Below are 15,752 nucleotides of genomic sequence, written 5' to 3'. Positions count from 1 at the left end.
GAAATGCAAGCAAAATGGCTGTTGTTAACCGATTCAGTTGTTCATAGCCATGGCCCAGACCGTGTTCATAGCAAAACAGTTGTTTCTCGTTTGGATGCTTATGGCTATACTCGTTTACTCAACAAGTATAATGTAACTAACGATACTTTCATCATTCGCTTTACTTTTTTAATCTATTTAACTAGAAGATGGGATAAAGAGATGGAGTAATAGAGGTTAGTCCATAGTAATTTGGTCTCTCAACAAAGGAACTCGCATAATACACAAGATACAAGATAAAATAATTTTTTATGGGTGAAAATTTGGCGGTCGCACGATGCAGAAGATCGTGCGTTAACGAGTATATACGGTAAACGAAATAACAAAGTCGATTCTGTATCATGTTTTTCTTACACACACATCTCCTGAAAGGGAAACATTGTTTTGTTTACGTTTCATCGCCAGTCATAGGCAACCCCTAACAACAATACGATAAAGTATGATAATTATCATACATAATTGTTGTTCATATGACTAAATTGTTCTAAACAGTTACAAACAGCCTGAATTTTTTATGAAAAATTAATATTATGTTATCCTAAATGTTATTACTACCGTAATTACGTTACAAAACGATAAAGGTTGCTGTGAGCGCAACCATAGCTTGATATTTAGGCTGCATTCTGTCAGCTGACCTCATACAGATAAAGGTTGATTTCATTGATATGGAATTATTCCTCGAATAGGCTGTTTATTATGAAGATATGCAATAATATATAAGGTAGAAATGCTTTTATTACCTTTATTATTAGTTTATTTCATAATGTGAATCTTTTCATGTATGTCGGTGGCTATCGCACTGAGGCTGAGGCTAGCCTACCAATAAACATCATGTAGAATTCAAGGTTAGATTTTTAGAATGGTAGTATAAGATGACCCCCAATTTTAAGGGGTGAATTTTAGGATTTAAAGGTCGTCTTATACACGGAAATATACGGTACACACCATAACTACTGTATATTTTCAGTCGGTCAAAGGATAATTTCTCTGAACACAGGCAGCATGCATCACTAAGCTAGGCTATCCTGATAACAGCAGTATCTTATTTTGATATTTTATAACTTTGTTGATGTTTTTGGTATTATTTAGCAATTGCTTTACCCAGTGCTTAACTTTAATGATTTTTGTATGATTACTATTTATGAAATGTGTTAAAGTAAATTTCAGTAACTTGGTAATGAAAAAAGCCTATCAGAACAACAAAAATACTCAAATGTAATTCATTCAAATAATAGGCAATTTAGCACATCTTAAATTATGAAAGTTAATTAGTTTATAATAATAAAATAGGCTTGTTGTCTCGCAGTTTTTTCCAGTCACCAAATATTAAATAGCTTTTTATTGAATTAAATAAACATAAAATGTGCTAAAATGCATTAAAATATAACAGAATTGAAAATAGAATAAATAAATGCAGTTTAATACATTGCAGTGTTAAAATAAAAATTACAAAAACAAAGCATATAGAGACTCAAAAATGGTAATAGGATTATTTTGTTTTCATCCTGTCCACATATTTAACCGTACAATTCTTTTTATTATGGAACATGAGAAAAGAAATTTAAAATTGTCAAAATAAACCTTGAGCTCATTTATAGTAGTACAATACAGTAATTATTGTACATCTTTCAGTGGGGGTGCAGTAATATTAAGTCATTTTGGTACAGCCTAAGTTATTCATTGATAGGCTAGGATCGCCTGAAAATGTAGCTTGATGATATGAGGTTTTTTAACTTTGTTCTTTTGTTTGGTATGATTATTCTTATGAAGTGTGTTAATTGTGTTGCTTGAATGCAGCTAGGCTATTGTATGTTTTTAATTTAATGTTTGTGTATATTTTTGTGAGCGGTTCACTTGAGTACAATGTACAATTGTCATTAACATTTTTTGTAGTCAGTCTTCATCCTATTATGCAGTGTTGTGTAAGTTTGTTTTCCGTTCATGGTAAAGCGCTTACAGTTTGGAAAAAGAGGGCGAACCTACTTTTATTTTTGTTTTGTGCTGCTTATTTTTATTAATGATTCACATGTGCACAAATTACAAAGATTTAATATTTTTCATATATTTTAAAGATTGAAAATTAGAATTTATCATGATACAAGTAATGTTTTATTCAAGCCTGAAAGATCAGTAATTATCACAAGATACAAATAATATTTTATTAATTTCTCTTCTCTGTTCTTTGTGAAATGCTTACAGTTGGACAAATAGAAAGCCACTTGTTTCTGTTCTTTGTGATTTGAGGAGAGAGAGAGAAAGACTGCTTCAGTTCTCAGCATTTTTTATGTAATGTAGTAAATTTTAATTCAGTTGAAATAATTATTTTGGAACATCACTTTCACCTGAATAATGAAATCATTATTCTGACTTGCCAGGCTAATTGCATATGTTAGTACTGTTCTACAGTTCTGTCATTAATGTTGAAATAAGCTAATATTGAAATAAGCTATGATATCATGCTATAAATGCAATGGTATTATTATTATTATTATTATTATTATTATTATTATTATTATTATTATTCTATTATTATTGTTATTATTATTATTATTATTATTATTACTATTATTATTATTATTATTATTATTATTATTATTATTATTATTACTGTATTATTATTATTTAATTATTATTATTATTATTTTATTATTATTATTATTATTATTATTATTATTATTATTATTATTATTATTATTAAATGCAAGAGTAATCGAGTTTTGAGCTCAAGCATTTTGGGCAGCTGGCGGCCACCTCAGTGGTGATATTGTGAAACTACTGGGTTGTATTCTTGAGGGAGCCTTGTATAATTTGGGTATTTAACAGTTTTTGCCTTGCTTACAAAGACTGGTGTACAGATTGATAACTCCTTTGCATACAAAGATGCATTTCATAATTGTGCCACTACTTTGCGTATTAGAAGTTTTGCATTTTAAGAAATCTCATATTACGGGAACATAATGTACCATATTTGATAGCATATAAGACCTATGGATACATAATCCCCCCCACTTTTCAGGAGGAAATATTCAGAAAATAGTATTTGCTCCATCACAAACCATTTACCCCTTAATTATCCCCTTTTTGCTTCAGTTTGTTTGAAAAGAAAGAAAAAAACAGTATTAGCCAGCAGCTCTGTTTAGGCAGATCCCAGGTTCTCTGGATGCCACAGCTGTCATTATTCTTCCCTCTGTGACCATGTTTAATTTGCTTGTGAAGTTCCCAGATGTCTCACCAAAGTCATCATTTGTTTTGAGAATTATCCTCATTCTTGAGAGCTTTCATTCATTTTCCATGTAATAATTGTATATGTATTTTGCTTATACAGTGAGGTGATTTCTGAAGTTTCCCTCAAGTTTCTTTTTGGATATAGATACAACATGTGTACATACTCGTAAGGACCTGACATAACTATCCAAGTGAATGGTTTTCCTTCCAGTGTAGATGGTAGTTTTCAAGAAATTCATTTAAGGTCTGTCTTGTTTGTTCAAAAAGAGCAAATGTTGTGATTCAAGTCTAGTGTTCGTGTTTGTTTTGTTCAATTTGATTTTGGTAAGTACCTTCCATTTAGACATCACTGAATGTTTCCCGGAGGAATTCTCAACCTTGTTAATAGCAGGAGATTTTGGACTGCCTGGCACTCTCTTAATTGATGCAACAAGTTGCTGGAATCTCTTGGAGGTCCTAAATTTGGTGGCACCTCATTCCTCTGCTGTTGTTTGCATAGTATTACACACTCGGACAAGATTAGCATCAAGTAGTCCTGTGAGTGTGGGGGTCTGTTTTACAGCATCTTTGCCTTGCTATTGAAAGGTGTTGTGCATACTACTCATTGAGTATTTCATAAAAAAAAGCATATCTGACCCTGCACTGCATATTCAGAAATTTTCATTCAACAAATATGCATAGTAGACAAGTGGACTATATTTTATTAACACCCACAGGTTGCATGTTAGGCAGTACAAAAGCCTCTCATCAATGTCTCTTTGGACTGTAATTGCATTGATTTATGTCTGTAACTTTTTTCCATTCCCCATGGTCTTCTCACACCTCACTGGTAACTTAATTTTTGTAACCCTCCAGTTATCACCTCATTAAAGAGCAGATAATTCGTGTCGGTCAAGAAGTGTGACTTAGTAGCCCAACTGAATTCAATATTTTATAATAATGATTATATGGTATAACATCATAAGTCTGTTTCAGGCTTGAGGGCTGAATTGATCCACCCTGCCACTGAGTTTTTTTATTTAGTTACCTTTAATATGATATATAGTTCAATATTTGTGTGCCATTTATGAACCCTGTGGAAAACTTTTGTTTAAAGTCCTAATTGAAACTGTTTGTGGAGACCACATCTAAAATCCTGGTGAATACTTTGTGGAAAACTTGTTTCTAAAGTCCCAGTTAAAACTTATGAAATATTTGTTTTTAAAATACTAATAGAACTATGTCTGGAAAACTTTGTGTTGATAGAACCTGTCTGTGGAAACCTTGTTTCTAAAATATTATTAGAAACTGGAAAGGTTTGTAAAGTCCTACAGTACCTTTCATATAGCTATGCCTCCAATATGTCTCATTATGCTGTAACCTTTTCTAACTTATTTTCCTCTTTAAAATCCCACATTTGAATGATGATTGTCTTTTCATGAAAGCATTTAGAGAAAGAAAATGCTGATTCTGTTTTCCCGATCAATATCTAACTTTTCTTGTGCCGTTGTTTTCTTAAAATATGGGATTTTAGAGTACGCTATATAATATGTATATACTGTATGTGGGAAAGTGGTATGTAAATGTATAAGATTTGTAAAAGAATGCTGCTACATTTACCCTTCAAAATGTGAATGGAAAGACAGTTAACTTATAGTGTTTGTAGAACCTGATGGTTGGTGGGGTCCATTATTTGGTATGCATAACTGTTTAGGATTGAAACTGCCATTTGTCTAAAACAAACCCATTTCTTAGAATTAGTCCTTTTCATTCTTTGTGCAAGATGGACTCGTATGTATTTTTAAAATCTCCCTAATTAGTTTCTTATTTCCACACAGGTATTTTTCATTTTATGTTTAGTGCTTTTCCATCAGTTCCCTGCGGCTGGGATATAAAAGAAAAGTCATAACATTCAGTATCACTTTACAAAACCAGATACCCTAACAACAGTCAATGTTTGCTGCATTTCAGGCCACTGTGATGTTATCAGAATGGAGCTGACACCTAAGATAATTAGGATTTTTATGATCAGAACTAATATATCAACCATAGCTGCACTAGTTATCAAGATATTAACATTTCATTTTGATGCCTAACAACAAAAAGAGCTTCAATGAACGGAATGGAGCTGACAGCTCAAGATGAACTAATATATCAACCATAGCTCACTAGTTATGGATAGTGAGGGTTTGATTGTGCTCAAGACTATGGATAGTGAGGGTTTGACCACTAATTTAGGTCCAAGGGGCCGTGTAGATTCTATTTTCTCTCTCATATTTTCAAGTTTATAACAGTGTGGGGACCCCTGGAAGAAGGAACAGTCTTCAAGAAGTTTATCTTGGATGAGTGCAGTACAAGAACTATGATTACATTTTTGTTAGTAATTTTTCCTTGGGTTGGCAGAATCCCTGTTTAAAGGAGGACTGGAGATAGTTTCTTAAGAGGTTAAGTGTCTTAAGAGGTGGTTAAGTGTTCAACCCCAATCCCTAGTTTATGAGGCCTTAGAACCCGAGATAGAAATCTTCTAGGTCCTAAGAAATCTTACTGTTTGGGCTTTTTCTGGCTCTCCTTTGCTACATATGGTCTCTCAGATAGAATAAAACATATCATGGATGCGAAAAAGTAATAAGTAGTGAGACAAAGCCACTGAATTCTCTGCTTTTATATCACTCGTGTACCATTGTCACTTGCAGATGGTCTCTACCTTTGCCCTTTTAGAGTAATTGTTGCTATTTCTGGAAAACCAAGGGGTTCAAAGAAGCTACTATATATTTCTTCTCCCAGAACCGTATGGAGAGCAAAATAATAAAAAAAAAATACTGTCATATTGTGGCTAAGACAGTTATTTGAAAACCTTATTGCAAATGAATGATAACTACACAGCACATTTCATGACATTTACCTTGATTTCAATACAGTTTCCATGGTTTGCATGTAAAGTTGCCAAGCAAAGTATTTGAGCTTTTTTCTCAGGAATCTGACCCACAGGTGACAAGACTTGTTCCAATTGAGTCCTGTAGTAGCAGCAGGGCAGGTAATCCCTGTTCAGAAGAGGTTCCCAATCTGTAAATCCTTGATCTTTGTCATTATAACCATCCTTTCATATTTATTGTAGGGTTCTCTGCTATACCAATAGGGAAGTGCTGCCCTTTACTACATGTTGATCCCAGAAGTACCCTCTGGCAGTATGAGTCTCCTACCTTCATTATTTGCTAATGAGTATGAATGGAAGGTGGATATGCTAATTCACAGTACAGTATACAATTTCATACCATGTCGAGTTCATTTGGCATATTAAGGTTTTGGTCTCAGAATACAATCCCTGTAGTTTGTGAAAGACAGTTTCTGATGCCTAAGATCAGTTCCAGGAATCTTTAGGCTTATCCTATAGGTCTCAGTCTGTTTCGGGTTTTTAGCAGCTTGATCATTCATGCTAAAATTGAGTATTAGGCTAGTCTTATTTATGGCTGTGGATTTCTTGTGAAGCTAATATAATTGTTTAAAATAATTTTGTTTTCATACTTTAGAGTTACTTACAGTGTGATTCCCCACCCATCAGCCCTGTTGATTTCTCACAGTTCATGAACCAGATGCCACAAAGAACAAGTATGTTACTTGAGGCCCAAGACTCTTAAGTACTGTACACAGGCACAGTAATATTGGCTAACTACCATTATGTTTTTAAAAAATAGGCGGAATTGTCTGGCCAGTTTTGTGGCACACATAAAGGTTAATTATAAGTGCTATAATGTGCTCATATGACAATATTGATATTGTCATATGAAATTACCTAAATATATCCTTGGATGGCATTATATATCCATGCATTTTGTTTCCACAGGAAAATAAAAGTTAATATCTTGTTTGTTTCAAGAACTGGGTTATTGGTAATCTTTCAGTACAAATTGCTCTCATTTCAGGTTTTTTTTTTTTTTACGAAACCAGAGCACCTATGTTCATTTAATATTTGTAGTTATTATGAGGAATAATTAGCTGTCATTTTGAGTACAGATCTTTTTATGCTTACATAATAAAACTTGCGGTCTTTGTGAACTTTATACTATTTTGAGAATATAATAACTAATTAGCTCTGGGTGTACATAAAGACATTTATTTTTAATTTTCTGTCTGTCATTCAGTGCAAAGCATGTGAACACTTCATTGTACATTGTACAGTGTATACTTACATTGCACTGGCCCATTTACCTTATTTGTAATTTTTATTCCCCATTAGGTGTCATTGAAGCCTACTATAATTGCCTAAATAGAGTGCAGCTGTATGGACCGACAAACTTTGCTCCAATCATCAATCATGTGGCACGCTTTGCAGCCTCCAACAGAGCTGGAGATAAATACTTCATTCTTTTAATCATAACGGATGGCATCATCACTGATATGCCACAGACGAAAGAAGTAAGTGGATGTTGTTTTAATTACAGTTACAGTACTAAAGTTTGTATGTGAGATGTGTTTGAATTTTTAAAAGTTAAACTAAATAATGATGTTTTGGAAAGTATAAGAGGTTCCTTTGATCCGAATTACAGTATTCATTTAGGTTTCTGTAGATATATGTACAGTAAAAAAGTGCAGTACAAAAAATGTTATGAGTTGGAGTAGAGTAGAAATTGAAGAAAGAATAGCTGCCGTGGTTTCTTGAATGTAGGCAACCATAACATTTTATTTTTCATTTATTTATAGTTTTTCCTTTTACATATCAGGGTCAGGGATTAGACATCAGTTGATGTGGTATACTGTATTAGTTTAATTAATTATAGAATTTAAAGTGTGCTAAACTGGACAGTAAACTTTGTCCAGAGTCTGGGGTACTAGGGATAATTTGTGTACCCAGTAATGCCCCTCTGAGCTGTTGGGGGGAGGGGAAGGGGAGGCCCCCATTCCTAGTTTTGGTTTACAGTATTTGTAAGCTACCACTGCTGTAGAGGAACTATCATAGGCTTTGTTTCAACACTCATCCCTGGGTTTCTCTCAGGATCTCATAATATCATCACCAAATACCAGGTTCTTCTGGTGGAGTGGTCCTCCAGTGTGGGCTTTAGCAAGGCATATGGAGTCTATAGTGTCTCCCCTGTAATAGACATGTTCATATGCCTCTAAACCACAAGTGGCTCTTCTATTGCTCCCTGCAGCATGGGCTACAGATACAATGCTCTGCCAGTGTGGGATGGCCAGAAAGTCTACTCATTTCCCCTTTTCGGCTTGATCCATCAGATGTTGGTAAAATTTTAGAATTTTAGCAATAGGTGCATGACCCTTTTGGCCCACTTACGGCCACAACAAGGACGGTAACTAGACCCACTTTACTGATTGCAGACTTCCCAAGGTAAGTACCCACGTGGAAGAATGGTTGAAATAGCCCAATCTGCACAGGTTAGACACCTTTCAGTTTCATGTGTGATGATCATCCATCATACCATCAGGAAGACACATTTTTCACAAGAAGCAGTTGCCACTATCGGTTACCTGCAGAAAATTGATGATGAACTTGTACCAAGGAATATGGGTAAGGTTTGTGGTGAAACTGTCACCACCAAGGAAATCAGGTATGTCCCAGAAGTTCTGATTTCAGAAAGGACATAGGGACCTTACTGTCTTCTCTTTTCTTATTTGAAGGTGATTCAGGATGCATATGAAGCATAGGTCTTTGAGTTACATTGTTACAGGTCTGTCATGGGTTGCATCATTAATTTTGTCAGATTTGGGGACTGTAAAATTTCAGGATTCAGCTTGAGAAGATCTTTTGTTTTGTTCATCAGGTGATCCCTTCAGAGGAAGAGTAGAGTAAGGTGGTGTTGCAAGTTGTGTGTACAGTCTACCCTTTCTACAGGTTACCCCAAGGTAACTTGTAGACTAGTGTCTATCTGTATGACTCTCTGGTGGGATAGTGTACAGTAATTATGGATCCTGCAGCCACTGTAACATGAATGACCTATTCTCTTGTGGTAAGCAGGCCTGGATTCCTTTGTTTGGTCACACTCCCTTTTGTTTTATGCCTATCAGCTTTCAAGTTGGGGAACTGTCCGATTTAGCAAGTTGTACCTGTTGAGTACAGCCTTCTGTTATATATTACTTTATTTTCATGACAACCTAGTTATAACATGCACAGTTCCCTGTCCTTTAGAGTATTTGGTTCTTTGCTAATCTCATCCCCATGAGCTCTCATCAGACCTCTTGTTCTGGGCAGCTAATTTAGAGGTTTTCTTTCAGCTGCTTGAGGTTGCCTCTAAATTGCAAATCAGGTACTGAAATTACAAGGAATGGTTTTCTACAACAAACAGATGCAATTTTCTAAAAATGAAATATTACGTACAAACCCTTTGTTTATATGATATCCCACCTATTAACCCTGCTGTCTTTTAGCAGCCATACCCAGGCTACATGAGAATTTGATGTTCTTACCTACATGGAACTGAAGGTCTAAGGGCACACATCCACTCTGCTGCCAGCCAAAAAATTATTATTTAATTATTCAGGAATGGAGTGTAGGATTTTTGGAACCACAGATTAGATAATTGTAAATCAGGCTTCTGAATGCAAAAAGTTAATTTGATTTGAGAAAAATTACATTTTTATCTTATTTTCTGATGACCACATGCAGTTAGTAAATGTTCATGGTAATATATGTATTAAGAAAAGATAGTAATATGTTTTCAGGCCTTCCCAATAATCAAATTTGAATTTGAATAGTAGTAGTAATTTGACTTTGTTCTGTGTTTGCAACATTATTTTGCTCTTCTTGAAGTTTGGACATAATGTATTTCTTTAATTTGTGATTCTCCCATATATGAGAAATCTAGAGAGTAGGGTGGTTAACTTTCTCAAGACTTGAAGTTCTTTTTTTGCAAGTGGGTGTTCTTTCATTTTATATGAAAAAGAGGAACTTCCCACAGTTTGCGAGGAAAGTTAATCCGATTGTAACCGTCAGGTATACTGTGGTCAAGCCAGATTTATCCAGTTTTCATATGACCAAAAGTTACAAGAAACAGAACTGTGTTACATGAATTATAAGTATAAGATATTCCTTAAGACTGAAGATAAGGCTTGAAATAAAAAATCTGCCTCTCCCTAGCTTCATGCATAGTCCAAATAGTATGAAGTTAATACCAGTTTATTTGCTGGACTGCAAGGTGAGAACACAGAATAGGGATGACTGAGAAGCAGAAGTTAGAAATACTGCATATTGTTGCAAATGGGAACTGCTTGAATGTTGCAAAGGTCCTTTAGTACTCCCACCAGGGATTGCTGTAGGGCCTGCTGTAAATAGGAACTCCTGTACGGATTTTTATTTTTAGTTTTTGGTTTGGGAAGTGTTTTTGGCATGAACATCTAACCCCATAAAGGGAGAAGTTATTGTAAAAACATTGACTTTTGGTATGAATCTGGAATTAGTTTTTGTTGCAATATTGGATCAAAGTCTCCTTCACAACCACTGAAAACAAGACTTTCACAGGTTTATGTTTATTTTTTCATGAAAAATCATAAGGCATGTATATTAATTTCTCCTTTTATGATTTCAGGCCATTGTAAATGCTGCAACCCTACCCCTGTCCATAATAATTGTTGGGGTTGGTGGAGCAGACTTTTCCAACATGGAGGAATTAGATGGGGATGTTGTCAGGCTCTCTAGCAATGGTCGGTATGCTGCTCGAGACATTGTCCAGTTTGTACCTTTTACACAGTTTTTGAAGGGGGGAGGGGATCCACATATAGCTAGAATGAAGTTGGCCAGGGAGGTGCTTGCAGAAGTCCCAGACCAAGTACTCTCCTACATGAAAAGTAACAATGTTCAGCCTCAGCCGCCAAAACTTACCGATGCAGCTTTGCCCGCTGAGATTATCTAACTTGAGATGTGCAGCATTAGTTTTGTAGGTTGCATCAAATATTTCAGAAGGTTACATTTTACAACAGATGATACCTAGCCCAAGTATTCGGTTTTGTTGGGAATTTAGCAAAGAGCAGTGCCATATACCGATGTGTTGCTCCTTTGAAGATGCCTCCAGAAGCTACATATAATTTGCAGTGTTGCTTTTCATATAATTTTTTATTAGAAACAAAATCATTATACATTGCATTCCTTTTTCTGCATATTCTTCTGTAGTACTAGATCTGCACAGTAGTAGATAACTGTACTGTGAATGTTTTGTAGTTACTATATGCACAAGGTTTTTAAGAACTCTGAATTTTTATACATTTATTAGCTTTACATTTTTAAAGGTCAATAAAACCTGCATTTTGGAGAAAAATATGTACATACACATATATATATGTGAAATTCAAACATTTGCATGTTTGTATGCATGTTATGTAGTGGCCAGATATATTGTTTGATATGAACTGAGACTGTACTCTTTTGTGATAATAAGGTGCATGTACATATTCTCAAAATATTCCTTTATCATAATTAATTATTACGTTACCTTTGGCATCTTGGTGTTCCTAAATTCCAGTGAATGTAATTTTTTGGGAAAGCTAAGCGGTTTCATAGAAATTTCTAGTCCAAATTACGGGATGATCTTTCAAGCGGGAAGGTTTAAGGTAGAAAATTGATGCAGATGCTACTACTAACACATTTCCATTTGTGACCGTGCTCTGAAATGCTAATTTACATTTGCAATTTTCTTGCCGCTTATATTTGAAGCTTCATTTTCTTAGCTCATGTCCTTTTGCTTTAAGAATGCTCTTCGAACGAATATTTTTCTGAGGAATCAGTGTTCAAAATGGTTGTGTTCATGTAGGTAGCATTTGTGGATGAGAAATGTGATTTCCTCTGTTGTTTCATGACACAGCAAAGCCTGACATACTGTATATTTATGTATATAGCAATTTAAATTCCTGTAGACAAAGCTGCTACCAGTATTCTTATAGGATTTTTGGGATTTTTTAAAATTTTATATTTATTCATTTGTGTTGAAGGTTTGATATATTTTCTTTTGTACTGAACAAGTTGCCTTAAAGATAATACTACCCCTTTTACTCAAGAAATCTGTAGAACTCCTGTAGTTTGTAGTATTTGGACAGAATATTATAATTTGATTGCTCCATTTCAGGTATATGTAATGTTTTATAATTACCAGATAATTAGATAGTTTCTACCATTTCATATTATTACACTGTAGTTAACATAAAAAATAGTAGAAAGAATATGGATATGCTGTAAGAGAGTTTTATACAGCACTTCCAGTTTCAGTATACTGTTGGAAAAATATTCCTATGCAAGTGTAAATTACAGATTTATTTTTTATTTCATTTGGCACCATTAGTTGAGAAAGTGGCTAGAATTGAATTGAATTGGAGTTTGGCTGCCTGTATGTGGGGTACAGGTGTAGGAGTAAGCTCCATAACTGTGTGAGCTCTGTATAGTTTACAACATGGAATGAATGATGGTTTATGATTTGATAGTTATTGGCATTATCTTTTCCTTATCTTAAATGCGTTCTGTTTTATCTCGATGGTTTTGATATTTTCATTGAACTACTTTAGGTTTGAAGAGATGACAAATGAACATAGAATAGAACTACATGTTTATTAATAACAGTGTCTGTTTTCATGGAAACTGTTATATACCCAGGTACTTTCTAAAGTACTTAGATTAGACAATCATCAAGGGTGTTCTTAGATTAGACAGTCATCAAGGGTGTTCTTAGATTAGACAGTCATCAAGGGTGTTAACCTACAGAGCATGAATGAGACAAAAGGGTCTACATAGCAACGTTTTTCACATGTTTAGTTTGATTGCTTTCTTTTTCTTTCTTTGTGATTGTTCTCTTTCTTGAGGATCCTTTTTAATTGTTATTGTCTCTGTTTTCCTTGAGAGTGTACTGTGATAATAAGTAGTTATTAGCATTATGGGCACCTTTTTTTAGTTATTAGTATTAGGGCACCTTTTCTATCTTGTTCAGTAAGTGTAATTACTGTGTGCTGATATCCTCTTTTATGGATTCTTATGTTATTTTTTACATGTGCAATATTTACAACTATTCTTTTTTTGTACTTTGGGCTTAAGGTAATTTAGTTTTACACACTTAACCTTTAAGGGACAGGCTAAATGTATGTTAAGCACACCCCCCCGACCAGGCAAACTTTAAATTTGGCCAATTTAAGAAAAAAACACATCAATGGAAAGAGTAAGATATGCAAATGCACTTGGTGTAAGAAAAAAATTCTAAAATTTTTCTATACCGTCCATGGGAAGTTGAAAGTGACTATTTACAACCGTGTGTGGGGCCTCTTTTACAAGATACTCATAAAAAATATGCTAATTAGATGTTTTTGTTTTTCTAATCATTTATTTTATTTTATAAAATTATAATTGCACCTCACACAACATCATTACAGATAAGAACTAAAATCAGTAACAAATTCTGAGTACAGTATATTTATTGTAAAATATGCACGAGATTTACTGAGATGGGGAGATGCAGTACCTTTTTGTGAGGTATACATGTTTTTTTCTAATATTTTTTTGCCCTTTACTTTGAATATGACAATTATATCTGGACAACTATCATAAAAGATAAGAACTAAAACTAACAGCAGTCCCTGGGTAAATTTATGACCAAATAAAAAAAAAGACGTCCTGGAGCTGTGGAGAGGCAGTACATGCCCCCATGAAATCTCAAGAGTTACTGATCTACCTCTCTCCTGTACTGAGTTATTACAGTTGCCATAAGTCATTTATGGCCCATTGAAGTACTGTGAACATTTTTCCTGCTAATTTCATCCAAACCATATGGCGCATAATATTAATCCTCATAAGAGTTTGCCCAGTGTTCACTCAAAACCTGTTATAGTTCCTCATATGATCATGCCCATTCAATAAGGGTTAATACACTCTTGTCACATTCATTTGACCTATGGATATTTGTCACATTCATTTGACCTATGGATATTTGATGATTAAGCCACATGACCCAATTTCAAGATTGTAGAGAACATAGAATTACACTTGAAATTAAGCATATTTCAGCGAATCATCCAGTTTTCAATCAGTTTCTTGAAAGAATTTTGGACAGTCTTCAACATATTTAGTTTAACAAGTTAGAAAATTTTTGTTGAATGGTTTTAAGTAAGATCCATTAAGTTTATTAGGAACAGTCCCTTCAGGACAACCATTTAAGGGTTAAACATGTTGACTAACTTGTTTGGTTAACCCAATTATGAAAAATTTTACAAATTTTATGCTTTAAAGTGACCCATTTTTGCTTTCATCAAGCCCAGGTGTGTTGTATATATATAAATATTGAACTTTGGGATGGGGTTGCTTTCCCCAAGCCCTGTAATTAGATTGAAGTTTATGTTAAACAAGACATAATCCTTGATGCCTTTGCTAGGCCCTCCTTGCAAAAATATATGAAAGAGGGACTAAGTGACTTATGTAATGATGAAAAAGGGTAATTCAGAAATGTTTTACAACTACTGTGCATAGAAAATCAAGTTTTGTATTGTAGTTTTTTACTGTTATGTGAGAATTTGGGAGGATTGGGTTTGCCCAAAGGCTTGCTTCTTAAATGAAAAGTTGAAAATGGAACAGGGTAAAATTAAAGATGTTTGACAGCTTAGCAACAACAGACAAAAGGAAAAGATAAAAAGTAGAAGTCAGAAAATGATGCAGCTAAGTAACAAGAGACTAAGGGGAAAAGATAAAAAGTGGAAGTCAGAAAATGGATGCTGCAAAGAACTTTGGGTATTATTAACAGTGTAGTATCTAAAATACATTGTTACAATACCCCCAATTTGTATTGTGTGTAAAAATGAATTAATTACAATATACATGAAAGGAAAAACTTGAAGGGAAGAGTGCTCAGTTAAGGTGAAAGAAACACCTTATTTGACTGTTTGCTAGCATATTTGATACTTCTTTTTGAAAACTGGATGATTTGGTGAAGGGAGATGAATAAACATATTCAGAGAACATTGGTGACAATTTTTTTTTTTTCAAGTATGAGGAAGTACTGTATAATATTTGAAAGTCTAATGTGTAGGGGTCCAAATAGTGAGAAGAATATACAGTATTTACTAAACTTCCAGTTTAACCAAATACTTCCTGCTCCTAAACTTTATTCTTCTCCTGTCATGGTTAAGGATGTCAAGAAGCATGCACATACATTTTTAAACTCAACGTAATCTTTTGGTACTTAAAAGGGAACATACTGTATATAAAAATACAGCACAAGTATATAAATATGTATACTGTACAGTATTCATATTTAGGCATACCTACCCCCATGACATGCAACTGTGGTAAATTTTTATAGAAATTCTCAGTGTCTGACTAACTTCTTGCATGTGCCCCACCTCTAGGCTGGTGTGCTTTCCAGTTACATTTCATTGACAACAATCTCTCTCCTAACTAGAATTTGCAACTGAAGGAATACAACATAAAACGGTGATTTGTAATATTGAAAAAGTTAATTACTTCAGAAATTTGTTACATTCTTTTTAGCAGTCCTTTAATTTCAGTGTTAGCATTTTTCCCCTCATTTTTTATGGTG

General features: G+C 34.1%; 1 protein-coding gene across 2 annotated transcripts in view; it reads left to right on the top strand.

Annotated features, from left to right (window-relative positions):
• LOC136828349 (copine-8-like) overlaps window positions 1-14,425 on the top strand; it is a 39,328-nt gene extending 24,903 nt beyond the window's left edge. For both annotated transcript variants that reach the window (XM_067086263.1, XM_067086262.1), the window contains 2 exons: window positions 7,478-7,656; window positions 10,779-14,425. In XM_067086263.1, coding sequence (XP_066942364.1) covers window positions 7,478-7,656; window positions 10,779-11,102 — 503 coding nt within the window. In that variant the 3' untranslated portion in view covers window positions 11,103-14,425. The remainder of the gene's footprint in view (window positions 1-7,477; window positions 7,657-10,778) is intronic.
• The last annotated feature ends 1,327 nt before the right edge of the window (window positions 14,426-15,752 follow it).

Source organism: Macrobrachium rosenbergii, chromosome 42 (genome assembly GCF_040412425.1).
Source record: "Macrobrachium rosenbergii isolate ZJJX-2024 chromosome 42, ASM4041242v1, whole genome shotgun sequence".
Classification (NCBI taxonomy): domain Eukaryota; kingdom Metazoa; phylum Arthropoda; class Malacostraca; order Decapoda; family Palaemonidae; genus Macrobrachium; species Macrobrachium rosenbergii.
The sequence above is the reverse complement of the archived record's forward strand: the minus strand, read 5'-3'. Positions and strand labels throughout refer to the sequence as shown.